This window comes from Moschus berezovskii, chromosome 14 (assembly GCF_049115385.1).
Source record: "Moschus berezovskii isolate FMDL1 chromosome 14, NW_MosBer_1.0, whole genome shotgun sequence".
NCBI classification, from domain to species: Eukaryota; Metazoa; Chordata; class Mammalia; order Artiodactyla; family Moschidae; genus Moschus; species Moschus berezovskii.
In genome coordinates this window covers 53,099,303-53,126,243 of record NC_142473.1, presented here as the reverse complement: position 1 = coordinate 53,126,243, position 26,941 = coordinate 53,099,303, and the positions used below count along the sequence as shown (strand labels likewise).

The window sequence follows — 26,941 nt, the reverse complement described above, 5'->3', positions numbered from 1 at the left end:
TCAAGAAAAATAATTGTACTTATTTCTATCATTACTTCCTTGCTTTAAATCATCTCAAAATCTTTGTAAGATTTTGTAAGAGAGAATTTATTTCACTCAGGTATTTTTGGTGATATTTTCCATTTAGATTTTAAGATAAAATCAAGTTTCTATGTTAAAACTAAGACAGAGAAGTTAACTATTCAAAGGGAAAAGAGATCATATACAATAGAGTTTGGTATTGATAGCTAGGTACATTTTGTTGCCATTGAGCAAATTAGACTTCATTCTCCATATTTTAAGTCACATAATAATCAAATAAACGTTTGATTTTAGAGATGGGATAAATGAAAATATTGCATTTGTCTCCTTTCAGTTCAGTTCAGTTCAGTCGCTCAGTCGTGTCCGACACTTTGCAACCCCATGAATCACAGCACGCTAGGCCTCCCTGTCCAACAACAACTCCTGAAGTTCACTCAAACTCATGTCAATCGAATCGATGATACCATCCAGCCATCTCATTCTCTGTCGTCCCCTTCTCCTCTTGCCCCCAATCCCTCCTAGCATCAGAGTCTTTTCCAGTGAGTCAACTCTTTGCATGAGGTGGCTAAAGTATTGGAGCTTCAGCTTTAGCATCAGTCCTTCCAATGAACACCCAGGATTGATCTCCTCTAGAATGGACTGGTTGGATCTCCTTGCAGTCCAAGAGACTCTCAAGAGTCTTCTCCAGCACTACAGTTCAAAAGCATCAACTCTTTGGCGATCAGCTTTCTTCACAGTCCAACTCTCACATCCATACATGACCACTGGAAAAACCATAGCCTTGACTAGACGGACCTTGGTTGGCAAAGTAATGTCTCTGTTTTTTTATATGCTATCTAGTTTGGTCATAACTTTCCTTCCAAGGAGTAAGTGTCTTTTAATTTCATGGCTGCAATCAGCATCCGCAGTGATTTTGGAGCCCAAAAAATAAAGTCAGCCACTGTTTCCCCATCTATTTCCCATGAAGTGATGGGACCAGATGCCATGATCTTAGTTTTCTGAGTATTGAGCTTTAAGCCCACTTTTTTGCTCTCCTCTTTCACTTTCATCAAGAGGCTTTTTAGTTCCTCTTCACTTTCTGCCATAAGGGTGGTATCATCTGCATATCTGAGGTTATTGATATTTGTCTCCTTTACATCTACTCAAATGATTGTCAGAAAAAAGCTAGACAGTAAATGCATAGACTTACTTTTCATCAGTGGAGAAAACTCACAAGACAAATCCAGACTTCACACAAAAGGTGCTATCTACTCGTGAAATGGGGAAGAAAAAAAGTAAAAATCCTTTGGTCAATGTACACTCCTATGAAGTCTAATATATATACCATGGGCAGACTGGTTCCAAATAGGAAAAGGAGTATGTCAAGGCTGTATATTGTCACCTTGCTTATTTAATTTATATGCAGAGTACATCCTGAGAAACTCTGGGCTGGATGAAGCACAAGCTAGAATCAAGATTGCCGGGAGAAATATCAATAACCTCAGATATGCAGATGACACCACCCTTATGACAGAAAGTGAAGAAGAACTAAAGAGTCTCTTGATGAAAGTGAAAGATGTGAGTGAAAAAGTTGGCTTAAAGCTCAACATTCAGAAAACTAAGATCATGACATCCAGTCCCATCACTTCATGGCAATAGATGGCAAAACAGTGGAAAGAGTGGCTGACTTTATTTTTATGGGCTTCAAAATCCCTGCAGATGTTGACTGCAGCCATGAAATTTAAAGACACTTACTCTTTGGAAGGAAAGTTGTGACCAACCCAGATAGCATATAAAAAAGCAGAGACATTACTTTGCCAACAAAGGTCCGTCTAGTCGAGGCTATGGTTTTTCCAGTGGCCATGTATGGTTGTGAGTGTTGGACTCTGAAGAAAACTGCTTGCCAAAGAATTGATGCTTTTGAACTGTGGTGTTGGAGAAGACTCTTGAGAGTCCCTTGAACAGCAAGGAGATCCAACCAGTCCATCTTAAAGGAGATCAGTCCTGGGTGTTCATTGGAGGGACTGATGCTAAAGCTGAAACCCCAATAATTTAGCCACCTGATGCAAAGAGCTGACTCATTGGAAAAACCCTGATGCTGGGAAAGATTGAGGGCAGGAGGAGAAGGGAATGACAGAGGATGAGATGGTTGGATGGCATCATCAACTCGATGGACCTGGGTTTGGGTGGACTCCGGGAGTTGGTGATGGACAGGGAGGCCTGGAGTGCTGCAGTTCATGGGGTGCAATGACTCAGACATGACTGAGTGACTGAACTGAACTGAACATGTGCAGAACTTTGAATAAACATAAAGCAAGAGAGATTCCCTCCATATCACCATGAATTGTAACTGCCCATCACCCTTGCTGTCTCTCACAATTCCCTAGAAAATAAGAAGAAAGACATTTTCAACAGCTAAGCTTAAAGTACACATTTTAATGAAAGAATAGAAATGGATCTAAGACAATTAGAGAATTTAAAGATTTAATTTTAAATTTAAATCATAACAATTTTTGTACAAACACTATTTTAAATCACCCCAACACTCCCCACCCCCATTTGTTAAATTATGTGAAGCCAAAAAACATAATAAATATTTTATGCAAGTGTATGGCTGGAATATTCATTGGAAGAACTAATGCTGAAGCTGAAGCTCCAATATTTTGGCCACCTGATGCAAAGAACTGACTCATTAGAAAAGACCCTGATGCTGGGAAAAATTGAAGATAGGAGCAGAAGAATATGACAAAGGATGCCATGGTTGGGTGGTATCACCAATTCAATGGACATGAGTTTGAGCAAATTCCAAGAGACATTGAAGGCCAGTGAAGCCTGCAGTCATTGGGTCAAAAAGAGTCGAACACAACTGAATGACTGAACAACAATTGTTAGATAATTGAAAAGCAGAAAAATACAGAAAGTAACTTTAAAAATAAAACTATACAGAACCATAATTTTCAAAAATTCTTTATAAAAGTAAACTAAACTCAGGAAACAGAATTAAAATAGACAACAAACTCTGCAGTTCCAAATGAATTGAAAGCAGAAAAAATTCTGCCAAAATATACCTTGAAATTAAATCAGATAAGAAGAAAGATTTTTTACCGAAGTGGGTCACTGAATGCTGGAGAATACCAAAAAGAATTTTTAAAAAGGTGCTATTAAGATTTACAGATGATGGTAGCATTATTTCTTCATCCTAACTATATGCAGGCTGAGCTCCAGGGCAAACCTGTCATATGTGTGTTGCTTATTAAGGAATTTGTTTAGCTTCCCTTGCTAAAAGAGTCTTACCTTTCTCCTTCATAAATAGGCTTACTTGCACTCTGTCCTCTCCTTACTCTTCATTAGTTGCAGTTTTTTCTCCTTGTTATATGTAGAAAAACTAAATATGCAAAGATTTACCTGAAGCTTTCTCTCTTAAACTTGGGAAACTGATGTTTTTGAGTTAAATCACCCCCCCATTTTGGAAGAAAAAACAACTTTGTGGTCTGATTAACCGAAAAATGAACATTAAGCTTCTTATTAAAAAATGATAATTGTACATATTAAAACTTGAATATATAATAAGCTTGTAGATAGTCATAATGATAAACCAGAGACAGAGATAGAAATTGACAGAAGGTGTACACATGTATATAACATAGAAATTCCTCCTTTGTATTAATTAAGGTTCTGTTAGGGGAATAAAAGTCATTCTCAAACTGCATAAGGACTTTGATAAAGGCATCAGGGGGTCATTGAAAATATGTGTGCAGGATTTATGAAAATCAAAAAGAAATATTTATTTGTATGTCTTATAAATATATAGATGATGTATATATTATAGTATTATAGAAGGGAATTTGCTGCCACCACTAGTCTTAAAGTGTCAAGAGGAAAAAAAAGTATTTACCAAAGTATGGAAGAGACTTCCCTGGTGGCTCAGAGGTTAAAGCGTCTGCCTCCAATGCGGGAGGCCCGGGTTCGATCCCTGGGTTGGGAAGATCCCCTGGAGAAGGAAACGGTAACCCACTCCAGTATTCTTGCCTGGAGAATCCCATGGACGGAGAAGGCTGGTAGGCTACAGTCCACGGGGTTGCAAAGAGTCGGACACGACTGGGCGACGGAACAAAACGAACGGAAGGGACAGGAGGATATAGAGAAGGACACTCAGCATGAGTTTTCCCTTTCTGTAGAGAGATGCAACCACCATGAGGAAACCACCGTGAGGGTTGGTGGGAAATCAAGGAAGTCAACCCTCCAGCTGTATGTTTTTCTGTATTCCTGTTTTGTGTCATTTCTGTTGTTGATCGAATCAAACCAGAAGGCAGAGGGCAAAGTGGCCTGTTGAGGCAGCTCACTGTGGTCAGGACACTGAACATAGCAGATCTGGAAAAGAGTTTAAGGATGCCCTCCTTCCTGTAACCAGTGCAACCAGTCTTCCTTTCATAGTTGTATCTACTCACGGGCTTTGTGGTCTAGGTAGTGCTCTCTATATACCCGTTAATGTGAACATTTGCCCATTACCTTCTCATCATCAGAATGAATCATTCATAATTGAGCTTATACCTAGGTTGCTAAAGAATTCAGCAATGAGAGGTTGAAATTGCTTTTTTTTATTTCCCTCTATTGTATACATAAGAAATATTTAGACCTCATGATAAAGGAATATGGTTGCACTGACTAATAATCCTCTGAATTTGGGATCGTTGATCATATCAAACTTAGATGATGTCAAAGTGATTTCAGTTCAGTTAAGTTCAGTTGCTCAGTCGTGTCGGACACTTTGCAACCCCGTGAATTACAGCACGCCAGGCCTCCCTGTCCAACAACAACTCCCAGAGTTCACTCAAACTCATGTCCATCGAGTCGGTGATGCCATCCAGCCATCTCATTCTCCGTCGTCCCCTTCTCCTCCTGCCCCCAATACTTCCCAGCATCAGAGTCTTTTCCAGTGAGTCAACTCGTCGCATGAGGTGGCCAAAGTACTGCAGTTTCAGCTTTAGCATCAGTCCCTCCAATGAACACCCAGGATCGATCTCCTTTAGAATGGACTGTTTGGATTTCCTTGCAGTCCAAGGGACTCTCAAGAGTCTTCGCCAGCACCATAGTTCAAAAACATCAATTCTTCGGCGATCAGCTTTCTTCACAGTCCAACTCTCACATCCATACATGACCACTGGAAAAACCATATCCTTGACTAGACGGACTATTGTTGGTAAAGTAATGTCTCTGCTTTTTAATATGCTATCTAGGTTGGTCATAACTTTCCTTCCAAGGAGTAAGCGTCTTTTAATTTCATGGCTACAATCAGCATCTGCAGTGATTCTGGAGCCCAAAAATATAAAGTCTGACACTGTTTCCACTGTTTTCCCATCTATTTCCCATGAAGTGATGGGACCAGATGCCATGATCTTTGTTTTCTAAATGTTGAGCTTCAAGCCAACCTTTTCACTCTCCTCTTTCACTTTCACCAAGAGGCTTTTTAGTTCCACTTCACTTTCTGCAATAAGGGTGGTATCATCTGCATATCTGAGGTTATTGATATTTCTCCCAGCAATCTTGATTCTAGCTTGTGCTTCTTCCAGCCCAGCGTTCCTCATGATGTACTCTGCATATAAGTTAAATAAGCAGGGTGACAATATACAATCTTGACGTACACCTTTTCCTATTTGGAACCAGTCTGTTGCTCCATGTCCAGTTCTGACTGTTGCTTCCTGACCTGCATGCAGGTTTCTCAAGAGGCAGGTCAGGTGATCTGGTATTCCCATCTCGTTCAGAATTTTCCAAGGTGATTTAAGTTCATATTTAAAAAGTAAGTATAAGGAAAAGTATAAGGCATCTGGTGCCAATGAAATCAAGTAAATTCAAATCTTTTTCTGGTAATTTCAATAAGAGATGTGTTAATTTGGAGTTGCAAAGGGTTTCTAGTGGTATGATAGAAATAGCCCGTATTTTCATAGACTATTAGAAGATGGTGAATTTCTTAATAAGTAATTTTTCATTATGAGAGCTATTGCTTCTATTGACATAATTACTTCTATTTTCAATTTCTGAAAGAGCCAGTTCTCAATGGGTATCTTAAATACTTGAAGATTACTAAGCCATGACATATGTGCAATCTACAATATCTTAGTTGATTGAATCAGTGATAGTGTTAAGACTTATAATTAAACCAATATTACCAATCTCAAGACCAGAATTGCAAAGATTAACAGTAGAACACATTTTTAAAAGAGTTCCTGTACTAAGCGTTTAAAAGTCAGTATTGTTGGTGGACACAGTTTTATTCACTCTGAGTAGTCCACATGCCAACCCTGCTGCACCGTATAATCACCAATAGACATTTAGAAGTCGATATTGTTGACAGATATAGGGAACCTTATTGATTGAGTGAAAGCTTCTCTTCATAATCTGATCCAATGTATATAATCTATTTATTCAGCAGGAAGAACTCAACGACACATTGAAGAAAGTACCACTCCAGAGAATCAAGATTTGAGTGATCACATTGACTTTATTTATGATCTTTCAAATACACTTTATTTTTTTTTATTGTAATTTTAAGAGTACAGAAAAATTGAGTGGAAGTTAACAGATATTTCTCACATATTCCATATTGTAATAGTTTTGAGGGAGTTGACTCACATAAGTGTTTCATTTTTATGTAGTATTTGGTAACAGATACCAAATGGACTAGAGTCATTCCCAGCCTTTAAGTTGTAGACTCTATGTCCTTCAACAGTTTAAGTCCTTAATAAGTCCTTCTCATCGGCTCAGTTCAGTTCAGTTCATTTCAGTTCAGTCGCTCAGTCGATCGGCTACTCCATAGCTAACATTCTTTATTGCATGCATGCATGCCTGTCAGTGACTCATTTTATCCAACTCTTTGTGACTCTATGTGCTGTAGCCCTCCAGGCTCCTCTGTCCATGGAATTTTCCAGGCAAGAATACAAGTGGGTTGTCATTTCCTACTCCAGTGGATCTCCCCAACCCAGAAATCAAACCTGCATCTCCTGTATTGGCCAGCGGATTCTTTACCACTGAGCCACCTGGGAAGACCAATATCTTCATTACCCAGCCAGATTCTGGATACAAGCTACTATTTAATCACATGTTGCACTACCACATTTGTTCCAGATATCAAGGTGATTAGTATTTGAGACTGTCTATAGCCTTCATGGTTGTTTGCCTGTAGCTCAAATAGTAAAGAATCTGCCTGAGATGCAGGATACCTGGGTTCTATTCCTGGGTTGGGAAGTTCCTCTGGAGAAGGGGATGGCAATCTACTACAGTATTCTTGCCTGTAGAATTCCATGGCCAGAGAAGTCTGGCAGGCTACAGTCCCAGGGGTCACAAAGAGTTGCACATGACTGAGAAGGTGAACTCAACTGATAATGCAGTTTGGGAATGCAAAGGCAAGAAGGCTATGTGCATGTTAGTTGCTCAGTCATGTCCAACTCTTTGCATCCCCATGGACTGTGCACTCCAGGCTTCCCTGTTCATCACCAACTCCCAGAGCTTGATCAAACTCATGTCCATCGAGCTGGTGATGGCATCAAAGCATCTCATCCTCTGCCATCCCCTTCTCCTCCTGCCTTCAATCTTTCATAGTGTAGGATCTTTTCCAGTGAGTCAGTTCTTCGCATCAGGTGGCCAAAGTATCGGAGCTTCAGCTTCAGCATCGGTCCTCCCAGTGAATATTCAGTACTGATTTAGGGAATGGAAAACAGAGGATTTGGAGAAGGGCCATAAATTACAAGGGTTGCACAGACAGGGTTACAGGTGCAGTCTTGAATTTCTCATGGGGACTCACATCTCTAAGGACTGGAGGAAGACTTATTAACTCATCCTTCTTTCCTCGAGAGTTAGAGCAGTCACTCATGACAAGAGCAACTATTCTACCAAGTAGGTAATGACTGGGAAAATAAAACTGGGAGGTAATAGGAAAATACAGAGGGGGTTTGAGAGATCAAAGAGAGCAGGGCAGACACCCAAAGTCTGAGAAGAAGGACCAGGGGAATGGTTTGAGAAGGAAGAGGTTCTCAGGTTATTAGAGCTCATACTTTCTCCAAATCTTTATTGTCCATACCCATAGACAGAGGATTCAAGCCAGACATAGGTTTTTCAGATAGAACTTGCCTAATATACCCTAGACTTTCACGGCAAGTAGTCCCCTGTCTGTCAGTGCACATGACTGTTTACACAGCATAAAGGAATATTACCAGACATAACAGAAGAGGAATCCAGAATAAGAGTGGGATTACAGCAGATAAAATTATAGGTTCCTTCTAATCCCATGTAGCAGTGATTTTTAACATGAAATTAACTATTAATTAAAAAATTTAAATTAAAAAAAAGTTTTTAATTAAAAACTTCCCTGGTGGCTCAGACGGTAAAGTCTCTGCCTATTATGCGGGAGACCCAGGTTCAATCCCTGGGTTGGGAAGATCCTCTGGAGAAGGCAATGGCAACTGACTCCAGTACTCTTGCCTGGAAAATCCCATGGATGGAGGAGCATGTTAGGCTACAGTCCATGGGGTCACAAAGAGTTGGACATGACTGAGCGACTTCCACTCTATTAATTATGCTCTAAACCTTAAGACTTACAGATTTTTAAATTTATTACCTAACTCCACTGACCTCCTTCTCTGGGGATGTGGAAGATATCAAAAGCTATGTGAATGAATTTGAAATTGAAGTATCAGGACAAAGAGGTTTTGGACTGTCAGATCAAATGGGAGTTAAAACATGGGGGCTGTGAAATAATAGATGGACCAGATACTAGTGAATATGGAGAGTAATGAATATTTATATTGTGGTAACAGAATGCTAATGTGACTGCTCATATTCCAGTTCACTGAAGATTCCAGTTCACTCAGGCTCTAGTTCACTGAAGTCCCCCAAAACTCATTCTTACTCTTAGTGAGATTTCGCATTCTATTTTGAACTCTTCTTACCACCACCCTGATAATGGCACTGATTAAAATGAAATGTATATATGTAGTTTCATCATGATGATCTGAGGAATTTCTGGGTAGAAAAAAATACTAAGGAACAATTCATATTTCTTGCTATACTGAAATTTTAGTGGAGGAAAAGGAAATTAAACTGATACAGTTTGCTTTCTACTTCTCCGAGCATCTAGGTCACTTATAAGATGGCCACTCATAGTGTTTCCTCCAGAGGAGAATACTTAAAAGTCTCCCCTAGTCTTCCTCCTCTCATTATACTTCAGTCATTGTTGCTGTTACTATTATCATCATCATTGTTGATGTTGTCATCATCATTGTTCTCATTTTCATCACTATCATCATCACAGAAAAGGCTCTGTACCAAGTATTTTACACGCAATATCTCCTTCACCTTAGCACATCCCATCAAACTATTAGTATCTTCAGTTTACAAAGGAGGCAAATTTTGTACAGAGATAAAAGAGTCATTTTACCTAAATTAAAGTGAGTAAACTTTGAAACCAGAATATAACTTAAGTTAATGTGATTGGAGAACCAGAGAAACAGATTCTACATAAGGGAGATGTTAGATCTCTGTCTCTTTAAAACCTCAGAAAAAAGTCAGTGATATGATGAAAGAAGACCTCTAGATCAGGAATCTTCCAGTTTTCAATGAAACTTCATGTTTACTACTTCATGTCAATGGGAGAGAACATTTATAAAATTGGAAAAATGGTCCGAATTCACTAAGCACTGAGATAAAAACCAGATTTTCAAATTTTGATTATAGAATAGAAATTGGAAAAGAATCAACAAAAAGAAGGGATAATATGGGAAAATCTGATCATTGAAAGTAATAACCAGTGCAATTTTAGACAGGAAGGTGAGGGGATAGACAGGAATTTGAGAAGTTAAATAGCAGGGTAATAAGAAGTATCAGTTTATACAGTAAGTGGGTAGAACTTAAGTGTAATATGAACAGTCAGGAAGATTGAATTTGTTTCTAGAATTTGCTTATTTGATGTCTTGATTATGGATCTTGCATTTCTTAGAAAATTATTAAACAATTGGGGGAAATATCTTCTGTAATCAAGGTTATTTACATGGAACTAGAGGAGACTGAGGGGATTTCATTTCCCAGAACATCAAAGAAGACTTTCCAAGACAGAAGATGCTGATTTATTAGTTTACAGAGGAAGGTAATTTGTCCCATAGGCTTTAAATTCTTAAACCAAAATTTTGGTGAGCATGGAGGTGGGGCAGTTGATGAGCAAACTGGTTTTGAGAAGTGGCTCACATTTCTTAATATAGAGATGTCTTGGAATCTAGTGGGGGAAGATATATTTTCTCATTTGAGCATAAAAGGTTTAGTGTGAAGGTCAGATGCCAGTAGGCATTTTTTTGTGCATTTTACTTTTGTTGTTGTTTTTTCTTATTTTTGTTTTGATGTATAAGTTTCTAATCTCTCAACAACCCCTATAACTATTGTTTTGCAATTTTTTGTAAAAAAAAAAAAACAGTCTCTAAATGATTAATCAGTTCTGTAACATAAGAGGAAGAATGTTCTGAATCTTTCAAATCAGATTCAAAATCAATTATAGTTTGCTTAACATTCCATATATTATATACTTTATAATTAAAAGTTTTAAAAACCACATATTCTTCTAAATCATCTTAACCTGTATTTACCTCAGGGAGATTCTCATCCCAGAACATATTGATATTAGAGTTGACTCTATGTAGATATAATCCCTAGGTGGCACTAGTGATAAAGAACCTATCAGCCAATGCAAGAGACTTAAGAGAGGTGGGTTCTATATCTGGGTAAAGAAGATCCCCTGGAGGGGGAAATGGCAACTCACTCCAGTATTCTTGCCTGGAAAATCGCATGGACAGAGGAGCCTGCCTGGTCCCAGTCCATAGGATCTCAAAAAGTTGGACCTGACTAAAGCAACTTAGCATGCATGTGTGGATACCATCCCTGTGGTATCAATTATGTAGTCAAACTTATGTTTAGTAAGAATAAGAACCATCCTGACCAAATCTTGCCTGAATACTGTAATGATGCCTTGCATGATATTTGAGTGTTGCTGAAAAAGCTCAGATGAAGACATTCATATAAGTCATTGTCTCTGTCTCTCTTTAGTCATTAAGTCATGTCCAACTCTTGTGACCCCATGGACCTTAGCCTGCCAGGCTCCTCTGTCCATGGGATTCTCCAGGCAAGAATTCTGGAGTATTGTAGAAAGTCTTTTTCTTTTTTTTTACAGGGCTAGTATAAGACCAGTGGACTTCCCTGGTGGCTCAGACGGTAAAGAATCTGCCTGCTATGTGGGGGACTTGGGTTTGATATCTGGGTTAGAAAGATCCCTTTTGGCATGGTAACCCACTCTAGTATTCTTGCCTGGAGAACCCCCATGGACAGGAGCCTGGAGGGCTACATTAAATGCAGTCCCAGAGTCAGATATGACTGAGCGACTAAGCACAGCATAGCACATAAGACCAGACACTCTGGCCAAGATTGTTCTAAAGAAAAGTATAAAATTAATAACGTAATCTACAATGGTTTTGTGTGTGCTGCTCTGGGGACAGTGTCTTTAGAAGGAAATTGTGTATATTCAGACAGCTTGTTAATAGTTCTTCATCTGAGGAGAAGGGAAAGTCCTTATGGTTATAAAAGTGAATGTTTTTCTTAATTGATGGCACTCAGTAATGAAATGAAGAAAAACAAAGCAAAACTGTGAGGGTGAATCTAGGGGTGTTTATAGGACAGACTGAAGTTTTATTCTGTTTTTGTGACACAGGTGCTGATCTCATTTGTTCCCCCTCTGGACTGTGATTGTGAATCTGGATTATGGTTTAACAGTAAGCCCTATGGCAACTGCAAACTCCAGCAATATCCTGTCCTCCACCTTCTATCTCACAGGTATCCCTGGATATGAGGAATTTCACCACTGGATTTCCATCCCATTCTGTCTCCTCTACCTTGTTGGAATCATGGGTAACTGTACTATCCTACATATTGTCCGGACAGACCCCAGGCTCCATGAGCCCATGTACTACTTCTTGGCCATGCTTTCTCTCACTGACATGGGCATGTCCTTGCCCACAATGACATCACTCTTCAGGGTGCTGTGGTCCATTTCCAGGGAGATCCAGTTCAATACCTGTGTGGTCCAAATGTTTTTCATTCACACTTTCTCCTTCACTGAATCATCTGTGCTCTTGGCCATGGCCCTTGACCGATATGTGGCCATCTGCCACCCACTAAGATATGCTACCATTCTCACTCCTACACTTATCACTAAAATTGGAATTGCAGCCCTGCTTAGAAGTGCCTTTGCCATGATTCCACTTCTGGCCCGGTTGGCCTTCTTTCCTTTCTGCCATTCTCACACCCTTTCTCATTCTTACTGTCTACATCAGGATATGATCCGCCTTGCCTGTGCAGACACTAAGTTTAATGTTATCTATGGGTTAGTTCTGATCACTTTGCTGTGGGGAATGGACTCTCTGGGTATTTTTGTGTCTTATGTTTTCATCCTTCACTCAGTATTAAAAATTTCATCTCAGGAGGGAAGATTTAAGGCCCTCAACACATGTGCATCTCACATCTGTGCTGTGCTTATTCTTTATGTGCCTATGATTGGGCTCTCTATTGTCCATCGTTTTGCCAAACACTCATCCCCTCTCATCCACATCTTCATGGCTCATATCTACCTGCTAGTTCCACCTGTGCTCAATCCAGTCATCTATAGTGTAAAGACCAAGCAGATCCGCCAAGGAATTCTCCACCTGCTTTTCCCCCTAAGAATCAGTTCTTCTGTGATGTAGACAAGTCCTCAAGTCAATGATGTCATCAACCTTAAGTGTGAAAATATATAGTAAATGTCTATACTCTATGTTGGCATCAGAGTTACCAATAAAAGATTACTTTATATACAGAAATAGAACTGAGAGTAGATCTAAAGGAGAGAATTGATGTCCACTGGAATTACAAAGACTGACTTGGCATGTGCTTCATAAATCTCCTTTAAGTATGAAAGAGTTGGAGTGGAGTTTTGGAAATCATTTCCATCTATCGTGGAACCCTAACTGTGATTCTAAACCCTGTTTATTTATTTATTTTTGCTTCTTGACATACTGCATTTGTCCATGATTATTATATTACCTCTCTCATAAATGTGTTTATAAATCTGCTGAAATTGCCTTTATTAAAGATTGGAAAAATCATATGTTGATATAAGAGCTTATTAGAGCTCACAGCATTTTATCTATCTTCATGGTACATCAGTAGCATATTTTAGAATTTATACACGTGTTCAGTCTTTTCTGAGGAAATTTAGTTTCACCAGGAATAGAAACAGTCAACCTTCATAGTCTGTTTGTTTTTACTTAATTTTCAGAAATAATTTTAATCTTACAGAAAACTGCAAGTCAGAACCTTTGAAATCCCTGAGATAATGTCTTGTGAAATCAGTGTTTATAATCCATTGGATTAAATGTATCTAAGAATAATTTAGGATATAGTATTCAAATGTAAAAATTCTAAGTCACTAAGGTATAGCCACTTACATTAGTGATAACAAGAAACAAAATATAAATCTTTTTGTCCAAAACTCTTTTAGCATACAAACTATTTTCATATAACTCAAATGATCTAGTTTCAGGTGTGCATAGAGTTACATAAAAAAGTTACACTTCTCATTGAAATTTCTTAATTCATGTCTACACTTTTTCAAAGAAAAGTAAATTAAGCAGAAAAAAAAAGATTTTAAGAATGTTTTATAACTTTCAGTATGTATATTGGTTTTAATAATAAGTAATATGTTTTCTCAAATCTTACTCTATCTACTGTAGGAACTGTGTCTCATGCAGCTTGCTACTTGTGAGAATGAACACTAGTTTAGTTAAATTATGCACTTAATAATTACTGAATGCATAATTGATTAAGAAATGAATCAATCATTGGATATAGAAGAACTAGTTCTATTGGATTTTTTAAAAAAGTCTTGAAGAGAAAGATTTTACCTGTCATGAGCCCACATTTCGTATAACAAAAGAGGTATTATTAACTTAAAATTACATTTCAAATGTCAAGCATGTGAAGGATGTCTTCACATGACTTATTTCTTTTACCTAGTTCAATTACGTCTGTCCCCATCCCTCTTTATCCTATTTCTTAATTCTATTTCTAATTACCCTTCTCCACATATTCACTTTGACCAAAGGGATATCAAGTAAAAATAAAGCAAGATATATGAACATCGGACTTATTTAATATTTCCTTAAGTAGATAAGAAAAATAAAATTAATAGAAATAAGTTTTAGAAGAAAATGTGAACCTTATCATCTGCTGTATGTCATATAAATAGCATTTAACTAAAGCCATTCTATAAAACCTTCAAATTCAAAATATATTTTTAGTGTTTGCTTGCTGAACACATCTATTATAATGCTTCTGCTCCAAAACATGAAAAATGTTATCATTATTTTGGCTAACAGAAATATATTTAAACTATTGAATCTTAGACTTTTCATTTCACTCACAAATAAAAAATATATAAATGAATATCTAAATATGCAATACAACTTTTGACTTTACATATTATTATCCTCTAATATTTCTTAAAATGTATTATGACTTACATTATATTTGTAAAATATACTTTCCTAAAAACATTCAGAAAACACATAGTCTCAAAATTAAGATAACTCTTCCAGCGAAATATAGTCAGTGAAGATATGAGTCATTGAATAAGCAAATGAATGAATAGCATTTTGTATTATGCTATGATCGCAATTTTGTATAATGAATTGAGAACAGAAATACTATCTTGTTTTTAAAAATTTAATGAAAGCTGAAGTCCCAGCAAATAGATAGTGCTATTGAAAGAGGAAGGACTCTTGTTCTTCCCTAAATTCACAGTAATATGATCTAAGCATCTATCTCATTTGTACATGGGTTTATAAACTGAGACACTCTTACTCATATTGTAATATATAGTAATGTTCGGTCGCTAAGTGGTATCTGACTCTTTGTGACCCCATGGACTACAGCACGCCAGGCCTTCCTGTTCCTCACCATCTCCCAGAGTTTGCCCAAGTTCATGTCCATTGAAAAGGTGAAACCATCAAACCATCTCATCCTCTGCTGCCATTTTTCCTTCAGATTTCAATCATTCCCAGAATCAGGGTCTTTTCCATTGAGTTGGCTGTTTAATCATGTGGCCAACGTATTGAGGCTTCAGCTTCAGCATCAGTCCTTCCAATGAGTTATTCAGGGTTGATTTCCCTTAGGATTGACTGATTTGATCTCCTTGCTGCCCAAGGAACTCCCAAGAGTCTTCTCCAGGACCAAATTTGAAAGGATCAATTCTTCAGTGTTCAGTCTTCTTTAAGGTCCAACTCTTACATCCATCATCCATACATGACTACTGGAAAAACCATGGCTTTCGTTATATGGACCTTTATTGGCAAAGTGATATCTTTGCTTTCTATTGTTTGATAAAGTCATGAGTATTTATTTGCCTTCTAAAAGCATTCTCTGCCTACCTGAAGAATCTATAAGATATCTAGAAGGCCAAATAATAATTTATCATTGTGTTCCAATGCCCTATCATTAGGCAAAAATGCAATGACATTGTTTTCATTGTGTCAAATATTAATCTTTGGACCATGCATTGATCATTTTTATGCTGCAGAAAGCCCTTTGTTGCAAAGCATGATAGCAAGCAAAATATCAAAGCAGAGAATGTCAGTATCCACTTCACCATCTAAGTATTTAGCTTTTTTTACTTACAAAATTTTGCTGCAAAATATTTCATTAGCATGCTTAGTCATTCACTCATTCAATTGAATAAATATTAAAACATAATTTCCTTTTAAAAAACCTATAACATGGATAAGTATGTGATTACACAGAATATCTAGAAACAGCCATATATATTTGTAAAAAGAATAATAACAATATAAATATTTTCAAGACAAATTGCTTCAACCACTTGACCATGTATATATTTTTATTATGTTCATGGTGCACATTTTTGCTGCTTGATTCCAGAGAAATATTTTAGCTCCTTTATAAATCAAGAGATGAATATTTTCTAGTGGAGATAAGGAATTACTTTGCAGTAATTATGTTATGAGAGTTTATAGATGATAAAGTTTGTCCTGGTACTATGGAATGCAATTAGCAAGAATATTTAGTGTAGGAAGAGCTAAACTAGGACAATTGCATGTGCCAATATAAATATAAACATGCCAAATGAATCCAGTGAACAGAATCCAGACCACTTATCATACTTTCCTTTTCTTCAGAATTGCCCTGACACAATTTCACTCCCATTAAATCAGAATAAGGGATATAACAGTTTGATCCAGGTTGAACAATCTGATCCAATATAGGGAAGTTACGCATCTTATCCCACAGTCACTGTAGCTAAGACCAGATAGTGTCACCAAATTCAATGAAAAGTCATCCATTCCTGCTGGTGAGGTCTTCCAGCAGGCTGACTTTAATCCTACCTAAGATATAGATATACAATTTATCCTTGGCTGTCATGTCATCCACAGAATATTACCATGAAATATCCTGCTTTTTGTTTTCTTTATCTAACCAAAGGTAATTTCTATTGTTTGTCACCAAAAGAATCTTTAATACACTAAGAGATTAAAAGAGATAAGAAATTCATATTTTGTGGAAGCTAAAGGAAAGTTTTTTGAGAGGAAAGGAAATAAAATATTTAAATTGTAGTTCATATATAATGCATAAGATATATTGGGGGTTTGTTATATAAATTCATTAGCATTTTTTAACTAATTAAGATACTTATCCATTCAACAAATGTTTATTAATTATGTGTATATTATGGGCCCTATGGATGTTATGGTAAAATGGAATCAAAAGTAATTCGTGAATATATAGAGTTTACATTTTGTCCTATCCATAGAAAATTGAAGTAGAAGAGGCATTGTTTATTATCCAAAGGATATTTACATGTCATATGTAGCAACAGTGACACATTACCTTAATATGTTCAGATAATTCTTGATGGCACTTGAGCAGTACTTGTTAGCTTCCTTTTTACCCAATATCAGGAAGATAACATTTAGAAATACAAATTTTTAAAGCTTTATTCATTGCTTAGATGTTGCAGGAGTAAATCTGTTCAGATTTATTTAGACTTGATATTTAACCCTGTTTCTCAGTCCTGAACTCCCCTGTCCCTTGTTGCTTTATTACGCTTGGATCATTTAGGTTGGGCACAAAGTCCTAGCACTTGCATCCTTATCTCTTTTGTCTTTACCCCATAAACAATGGGGTTCATGGTAGGTGGCACCAATAAGTAGAGATTTGCCAGGAGGATAAGGACATGCCTGGGTACATGGTGTCCAAAGCGATGGGTAAAGAAGGAAAAGAAGGCCAGAGTGTAGAATATCAGGATGACACATGTATGAGCTCCACAAGTTCCAAAGGCCTTTGTCTGGGCTTCCCTAGAAGGCAGTTGGAAAACTGTTCTCAAGATTAACCAGCAGGACAGGGAGATGAGGATGAAGTCCAGTCCTGTGGTGAGGAGAGCAGCAGTGAGCCCATAAATGCTATTAGGGATGATGCTATTACAAGCCAACTTGGCAATGCCCATGTTCTCACAGTAAGTATGGTGAATGACGTTGCTCTGGCAGAAGTGCAGGCGGAGAATGAGTAGGACACCAGGGGTGACCACAGCCACACTTCGAGCCAGCAGAGCCAGGACCACTTTGCTGATGAGAGAGCCTGTAAGTAGGGTAGTATAATGGAGTGGTGCACAGATAGCCACATAGCAGTCAAAAGCCATGGCCAGTAGGACAGCAGATTCAGAGAGAAACAGCATGAATGAAAAATATCTGCGTGAGACAGGCAGGGAATGTTGATATGGAAGGGCACTGCCAAAAAATAAGAAGCATTTTGGGCACTGTGACAGTACAAAGGAGAACATCATTGAGTGCTAGCATAGCCAGGAAGAGATACATGGGTTCATGGAGGCTTCTATCCCAGGTCACCATCGCCATAAGCAGGCCATTGCCTGTTACTGCCAAAAGGTACATGAAGCTGAAAGAGATGGAAATCCAGATTTGGAAGTCTTCTAATCCTGGGACACCAGTTAGCAAGAAGGCAGTGAAGGGAGTGGATGTATAGTTTGATGTTGTTCTAAAGATGTGGCCAAAGTCTATTACATGAAAAACAGAAGGAGAAGAGTCAGAGTTCAGTTCAGTTCAGTTCAGTCGCTCAGTCGTGTCCGACTCTCCGCGATCCCATGAATCACAGCACGCCAGGCCTTCCTATCCATCACCAACTCCCGGAGTTCACTCAAACTCATGTCCACAGAGTCGGTGATGCCATCCAGCCGTCTCATTCTCTGTCATCCCCTTCTCCTCCCACCCCCAACCTTTCCCAGCATCAGAGTCCTTTCCAGTGAGTCAACTTGTCACATGAGGTGGCCAAAGTATTACTGTTTAAGCTTTAGCATCAGTCCTTCCAATGAATACCCAGGATCAATCTCCTTTAGAATGGACTGGTTGGATCTCCTTGCAGTCCAAGGGACTCTCAAGAGTCTTCTCCAACACCACAGTTTAAAGGCATCAATTCTTCTGCGATCAGATTTCTTCACAGTCCAACTCTCATATCCATACATGACCACGGGAAAAACCATAGCCTTGACTAGATGGACCTTTGTTGGCAAAGTAATGTCTCTGCTTTTCAATATACTATCAAGGTTGCTCATAACTTTCCTTCCAAGGAGTAAGCGTCTTTTAATTTCATGGCTGCAATCAGCATCCACAGTGATTTTGGAGCCCCCAAAAATAAAGTCTGACACTGTTTCCACTGTTTTTCCATCTATTTCCCATGAAGTGATGGGACCAGATGCCATAATCTTTGTTTTCTGAATGTTGATCTTCAAGCCAACCTTTTCACTCTCCTCTTTCACTTTCATCAAGAGGCTTTTTAGTTCCTCTTCACTTTCTGCCATAAGGGTGGTGTCATCTGCATATATGAGGTTATTGATATTTCTCCCAGCAATCTTGATTCTAGCTTGTGCTTCTTCAAGCCCAGCGTTCCTCATGATGTACTCTGCATATAAGTTAAATAAGCAAGGTGACAATATACAGCCTTGACATACTCCTTTTCCTATTTGGAACCAGTCTGTTGTTCCATGTCCAGTTCTGACTGTTGCTTCCTGACCTGCATGCAGGTTTCTCAAGAGGCAGGTCAGGTGGTCTGGGATTCCCATCTCTTTCAGAATTTTCCACAGTTTACTGTGATCCACACAGTCAAAGGCTTTGGCATAGTCAATGAAGCAGAAAAAAATGTTTTTCTGGAACTCTCTTGCTTTCTCCATGATCCAGCGGATGTTGGCAATTTGATCTCTGGTGCCTCTGCCTTTTCTAAAACCTGCTTGAACATCTGGGATTTCATGGTTCACATATTGCTGAAGCCTGGCTTGGAGTAAATGCAGTGAAAAAGAGCACTTTTCCTTCATCTGAGTCAAGTCTTAAGTATTTATTTTAGTAATGTAAAGTAGAAGGACGTGGTCTAAGAAAAGTTACTGAATAACTGAATGATCATTGGCAAAGTGCTCCCTTTTTATGGGAAATCTTTTTATCTCTGAAAAATTTGTGAATCAGAAATGTTGAGATGAAATTTTTATTTTTTATAATGCCAGTTGTTATAACTATGTGATTTATGCGTATGTCTTTTGAGTCTTTAAGATTTCTATGTATATAGTGTTTCTCTGTAATTTGATAATAAATTCTTACATACTGCAAAGGTAATTTTTCTCTCTCCTTTGCCTTGGTAGAATTGAAGATTGTAGAGAATTAATATTCCATTGTTCAGTGGACAGATTGACTGGGAGGAGATGGAATGGTGGGTGGTCTGACATAGAATTGGAGGGAACATAAAAAGTTGAATTCTTGTTTCAATCCTGAGGGGCTGAGATATTTTCTTTGGCTTAAATTTTTTTACAATAAAGAAAAAAAGTTTTACTCATCTGCCCCTCATCTAAACTCTTGAAGACAATGTTCAGATTAACATGACATTTAAACTGTTGTACAAAAATTATAATATCAAACATACCATCATTTAATTTTTTTTTTTTTTTATGCGTCGAACCTGGACTGGTCACTTATGATAATATACATGCTACAATTCCATTCTCTCCAATCATTCCACCTTCACCCTCTCCCACAGAGTCCCAAAGACTGTTCTAAATGCCTATGTCTCTTTTGCCATACCATCATTTAAGACTAATTCTCAGGGGTCATGAAATAAAATCAATACACACAAAATTCAGAATATGACAGAATGTTCTCATTCTGACCAAGAAAATCACTGAAAAATGTCAAGGCCCAATGTTATTCACTATCTATTACTGAAAAAATTTTTGAAAGAGCAGAGTGACTGCAATTTTTATATTCACTAACAAAAGAATAAGATCAAATTTCAGCAACTTTTTCTCAATAGCAGCAGTTCTTTTCAATATATCAAAAATTATAAAACATTTTCTGAAAAAACCCTCAAATTTAAAATTATCCATGTTTCAAACCCATATAAAACATAAATTTAGTCAGTCATGTTTGCAGTCAAAATTAATATTTTTGGTAAAGGCATCATATATGTAAATTCACAATATTTGACTGAAACAGCATGTTTCAAAGTTATGAATAATAAATATTATTTCACCTAAAAAGAACAACAAAAAATTTGGAATTCACAATCTTCACTTTTCATGTGAGATTGTGACACCGTCTGGCAAATAGAAAACTACTTTGCATTTCAAGATACCTAGCAATATGGCAACCCACTCCAGTGTTCTTGCCTGGAGAATCCCGGGGATGGGGGAGCCTGGTGGGCTGCCGTCTATGGGGTCGCACAGAGTCGGACACGACTGAAGTGACTTAGCAGCAGCAGCAGCAGCAGTACTCCTTTAAGTTAACTGAAGTCCTTTTCACATTATCCCAATACTTATCGAAGAATTAAGGCACATTACCAAATTATCAGCACAAATTGATCCTTCTCTCTCTCTCTCTCTGTCCCAACCCTTTCATGAAATTCCAGTAGGAAGGAAAAACAAAATTTCTCATCAAGAAGCAAACCCATAGAATAAGTAAAAGAACTTTTACTAAAAACTCTGAGAGGTTTTTGAATGTCTATTCATTAAAAATATGGAGGTATAGCCACAATATTATTAAGGTTGCTAAACTGAAGTCTTGTTTCATTTATCTGCCTGGCTTTGCTGTACAGCAGGCACATGGAAAATGTCAGCAGGTTTACATGGAAGACATATCAGATATCAGCACAGGAATGGACAATAAAATAGTAATGGCAAAAATAATAATTGCAAGTATTAGTCCTTAAAATGTGCTCAGCATTTTCCTAAATTCTATTCTAACCACTTTAAATGAATTATCCAATTTAACAGTCACAACTACCATATAAAGTAGTCGTTTTAGCATCACAGTTTTACATGGAAAGGAACTTAGTCTTTGAAGGACTTTCTCAAGGTCATATTGCATACATGATGAGTATGGAAAGCCTGCTTTAAAATTCAGGCCTGCAGAACCCACAGTTATAAGGTTGAAACTGTTCTAATTTACATTTTAGATGCATGGTTTTTCTAAACCCTTAGACCCTAAAAAGGAAGATCTTGAATTCCCACAGTGATGTTCCCAGGTTATAGGCAAAAAATCATGTCTAGCTAATAGGGGTGTAGAAAGATATATGTTTATAGATGCATCTGTATTATACATAGATGTCCATGAAAAACAGCCCAGGGAATAACCTCTGGGCTGAGAAGTCTTTTGGGTATTTTAGATGCTGAGCAACTTCTTTTATAACAGAGATCTGCAGTCAACATTTGCATTAACTGACAATTTATCTTTCATATTTCATAACTGGATTTTCCAGTTTTAAATTTCATCTGATAGTTTTCCATCCCAGAACAGCTTGTTAGCAACAACTCTGCACTTTTTTCCAACTCATTATGCAAACCTGTTAGTGTTAGTCAGTCATGTCCTTCTCTTTGTGACCGCATGGACTGTAGCTTCCCAGGCTCCTCTGTCCATGGAGTATTCCAGGGAAGAATACTGGAGTAGGTAGCCATTCCCTTTTCCAGGGGATATTTCCGACCCAGGGATAAAACCTGGGTCTCTTGCATTGCAGGTAGATTCGATACCATCTGAGCCACCAGGAAAGCCCATACTATAAAATATAAAGAATTTTCTATATTGTGGCTTCTTTTCAACATGACCATCTATTGTGACAAACTATTGAGGCTATTTTAAAATATGTCAGCGTATTACCAATTGTCCTTTATTGAAATATGTTAAAGTTTCAATGAAAGAAAAATGTGATAATATTTGAAGGACTCTCACTTTTGAAATGAAGCTTTTAAAAATTAACATATAAAATATGTTAATTAACATATAAAAATTAACATATTAACATTATAGAGCGGGCTTCCCTGGTGGCTCAGAGGTTACAGCCTGCAATATGGGAGACCTGGGTTCGATCATTGGGTCAGGAAGATCCCCTGGAGAAGGAAATGGCAACCCACTCCAGTATTCTTGCCTGGAGAATCCCATGGAGGGAGAAGCCTGGTAGGCTAAAGTCCATGGGGTTGCAAAGAGTTGGACACTACTTCACTTTCACATTATAGAGCAGATTTATATTTACAGAAAAAATGAGAGGGTACAGAGTTTATATATCCCCGAAAGAGGAGAGTGAAAAGGTTGGCTTGAAGCTCAACATTCAGAAAACAAAGATCATGGCATCTGGTCCCATCACTTCATGGGAAATAGATGGAAAAACAATGGAAACAGTGTCAGACTTTATTTTAATCACTGCAGGTGCTGATTGCTGCCATGAAATTAAAAGATGCTTACTCCTTGGAAGGAAAGTTATGACCAACCTTGATAGTATATTGAAAAGCAGAGACATTACTTTGCCAACCAAGGTCCGTCTAGTCAAGGCAATGGTTTTTCCCGTGGTCATGTATGGATGTGAGAGTCGGACTGTGAAGAAAGCTGATCGCCGAAGAATCGATGCTTTTGAACTGTGGTGTTGGAGAAGACTCTTGAGAGTCCCTTATACCGCAAGGAGAGCCAACCAGTCCATTCTAAAGGAGATCAATCCTGGATGTTCATTGGAGGGACTGATGCTAAAGCTGAAACTGCAATACTTTGGCCACCTCATGGGATGAGTTGACTCACTGGAAAAGACTCTGATGCTAGGAAAGGTTGGGGGCGGGAGGAGAAGGGGACGATGGAGAATGAAATGTCTGGATGGCATCACCGACTCTGTGGACATGAGTTTGAGTGAACTCCAGGAGTTGGTGATGGACAGGGAGGCCTGGTGTGCTGTGATTCATGGGGTCGTGGAGAGTCGGACACGACTGAGAGACTGAACTGAACTGAACCCTACCCACCCAGTCTTGTCTTAATATTAACCTTTTGCATTAATGTATTTGTTACAATTGATGAGGCAATATTGCCACTTTATTAAGTACAGTCCATAGTTTAGTACTTCAGTCTTTTATTGTGCATCTTTTGGGCTTTGACAAACGACATGCATCTACCATTACAGCATCATACACAAGTTTCATTGCTCTGCAGTTTCCCTGTATTCCACCTATTTATTTCTCCTTCCCTCTAACCCTTCTGACAACCACTAATCTTTTTCTCTGTCTGTAGCTTTTTGTTTCCCAAGTGTCATGTAGTTGATCGGAATCATACAGTATTGTGGCCCTTTAATATTGACTTCTTCCATTCCTGTATACACTTTAGTTTCTCTCATACCTTTCTGTGGCTTAATAGCTCAGTTATTTTGATTCCTGAGTACCATTCCATTGTATTGGTATACCACAATTTATCCATTCACTAGAGTAGAACATATTTTCTACTTATTTTCTTTAAAATTTCTTTTAAAAACATTGTGTGAGAAACTTAATTTGTAGGTTGACAAGGCAGGAAAAGGACAAACTGCATCTATTTGGTTTGGAAACTGACTTCAACTTACCGCACTTTTATAAAAGTTTCATTGTTAGTTTCAGCCTGTTTCTGCATGGGGATCTAGGAAGAGACTATGTTGTGAAAAGGAAGTAGCAAATACTGTAGTCATAATTCTATGACTAACAATGGATAGTCCTCTGAGACTTAACTTCATCCTCTGTAAATTGTGTATAATAAGCCAGACCCACTTTGGGGCCATATTCACATGATGTCAAATGTGAAGCACTTAGCAACATATGCAGATGCATAGCAAATAGCTAACAAAATATAAATGTGTGGGTTTTTCAAAATTTTTCTTTGATATCCTAGCAAGCCATGTATCTAAGTCATCATCTTCTTAACCCTTGAAGCTAGATAATATAATGTCAGCTAGGCCAGTAAGTGAGGACAGCAGAAGGCTGTGTTGTATCTATCATGAGAAAGTAATTGGCTGGGCACTTATTTACTTTCATACTCCCTAAGATATCTGGACAACTCCCAAATATCTGAGTCTTGACCCTGGGAACTATGTACAACAGGGTCTTGTCCACAAACCAACTCCAATATACTTGTTTTTGATATGATCCTGAATAACAAGTTCATTCAGATCCAAGACTCTGGGGATTGCAGGCACTCTTAGCTGGTTCTCCGCTCAGAATCTCTAAGGCTGCTATCAGTTTGTCTGCTGGGCTGCATTTTCATTTACTGACTCTATCTACTTTTCTTTCTCCCTTCTCCCTCCTTCCTCTTCTGCTTTTATTTATGTCCTCTAACAAATATTATAAACTTAGAAACTTTGAATTTAATCAGTAAGGTTTTGGAGTTATCATTGTACACGTCTTTCATTTATAATCAATAGGCAATACTGGATTCATTGTATGGATTATGCATTGGGCATTTGATTTTATAGTTTGTACATTTATTTATGTAATTAATATTAATCATATCTATCTGAACTAGGTTGTTATGATATCAGTTCAGTTCAGTTCAGTTCAGTCGCTCAGTCGTGTCCGATTCTTGGCAACCCCAAGAATAACAGCACACCAGGCCTCCCTATACATCACCAACTCCTGGAGTTTACTCAAACTCATATCCATCCAGTCTGTGATGCCACCCAGCCATCTCATTCTCCATCGTCCCTTTCTCCACCTGCCCCCAATCCCTCCCAGCATCAGATACTTTCCCAGTGAGTCAACTCTTCACATGAGGTGGCCAAAGTATTGGAGTTTCAGCTTTAGCATCAGTCCTTCCAATGAACACCCAGGACTGATCTCCTTTAGAATGGACTGGTTGGATCTCCTTGAAGTCCAAGGGACTCTCAAGAATCTTCTCCAACACCACAGTTCAAAAGCATCCATTCTTCCGCTATCAGCTTTCTTCACAGTCCAACTCTCACATCCATACATGACCATGGGAAAAAACATAGCCTTGAATAGACGGACGTTTGTTGGCAAAGTAATGTCTCTGCTTTTTAATATACTATCAAGGTTGGTCATAACTTTCCATCCAAGGAATAAGCGTCTTTGAATTTAATGGCTGCAATCAGCATCCACAGTGATTCTGGAGCCCAAAAAAATAAAGTCTGGCACTGTTTCCACTGTTTCCCCATCTATTTCCCATGAAGTGATGGGACCAGATGCCATGATCTTCGTTTTCTGAATGTTGAGCTTTAAGCCAACTTTTTCACTCTCCTCTTTCACTTTCATCAGGAGGCTTTTTAGTTCCTCTTCACTTTCAGCCAGAAGGGTGGTGTCATCTGCCTATCTGAGGTTATTGATATTTCTCCCGGCAATCTTGATTCCAGCTTGTGCTTCTTCCAGCCCAGCGTTCCTCATGATGTACTCTGCATATAAGTTAAATAAGCAGGGTGACAATATACAGCCTTGACGTACTCATTTTCCTATTTGGAACCAATCTGTTGTTCCATGTCCAGTTCTGACTGTTGCTTCCTGACCTGCATACAGGTTTCTCAAGAGGTAGTTCAGGTGGTCTGGTATTCCCATCTCTTTCAGAATTTTCCAGTTTCTTGTGATCCACACTGTCACAGGCTTTGGTATAGTCAATAAAGAAGAAATAGATGTTTTTCTGGAACTCTCTTGCTTTCTCCATGATCCAGCAGATGTTGGCAATTTGATCTCTGGTTCCTCTGCCTTTTCTAAAACCTGCTTGAACATCTGGACGTTCACGGTTCATGTATTGCTGAAGCCTGGCTTGGAGAATTTTGAGCATGACTTTACTAGCGTGTGAGATGAGTGCAATTGTGTGGTAGTTCGAGCATTCTTTGGCATTGCCTTTCTTTGAGATTGGATTGAAAACTGATGTTTTCTAGTCCTGTGGCCACTGCTGAGTTTTCAAAAATTTGCTGGCATATTGAGTGCTGCACCCTCACAGCATCATCTTTCAGGATTTGAAATAGCTCAACTGGAATTCCATCACCTCCACTAGCTTTGTTCATAGTGATGCTTTCTAAGGCCCACTTGACTTCGCATTCCAAGATGTCTGGCTCTAGGTGAGTGATCACACCATCCTGATGTATCACAGGGGATTGATAACAGTCTGATAAAAACTTAAGTGAAACACTCTTCCTGTATCAGGGATAAGAGGCTTGTTATCAGTGTTGCTGTTGTTGTTCAGTCATTCAGTTGTGTCTGACTCTTTGTGACCCCATGGACTACAGCAAGTCATGTTTCCCTGTCTTTCACATCTCCTGGAGCTTGCTCAAACTCGTGTCCATTGAGTCAGTGATGTCACCCAACAATCTCCTCTTCGGTTGTCCCATTCTCCTGCCTTCAATCTTTCCCAGCATTAGGGTCTTTTCCAATGAGTTGGCTCTTTGCATCAGATGGCCAAATATTGGAGATTCAGCTTCAGTATCAGTCCTTCCAATGAATATTCATGATTGATTTATTTTAGGATTGACTGGTAATCTCCTTGCCGTCCAAGAGACTCTCAAGAATCTTTCCAATACTACAGTTCAA

General features: G+C 38.3%; 1 protein-coding gene and 1 pseudogene across 1 annotated transcript; one reads left to right on the top strand and one right to left on the bottom strand.

Annotated features, from left to right (window-relative positions):
• The first annotated feature begins 11,810 nt into the window (after positions 1-11,810).
• On the top strand, positions 11,811-12,770 carry LOC129553948 (olfactory receptor 51L1-like). Its single transcript, XM_055422619.2, has one exon. The coding sequence runs from the start codon at positions 11,811-11,813 to the stop codon at positions 12,768-12,770; it is 960 nt and encodes a 319-aa protein (XP_055278594.2).
• A 4,418-nt stretch (positions 12,771-17,188) lies between these two features.
• Positions 17,189-18,023, bottom strand: LOC129553627 (olfactory receptor 52D1-like; annotated as a pseudogene).
• Between the last annotated feature and the right edge of the window lie 8,918 nt (positions 18,024-26,941).

Excerpts from the sequence above, each read along its gene's own strand:
- LOC129553948 (XM_055422619.2), top strand. The coding sequence starts at position 11,811 with ATGGCAACTGCAAACTCCAGCAATATCCTGTCCTCCACCTTCTATCTC.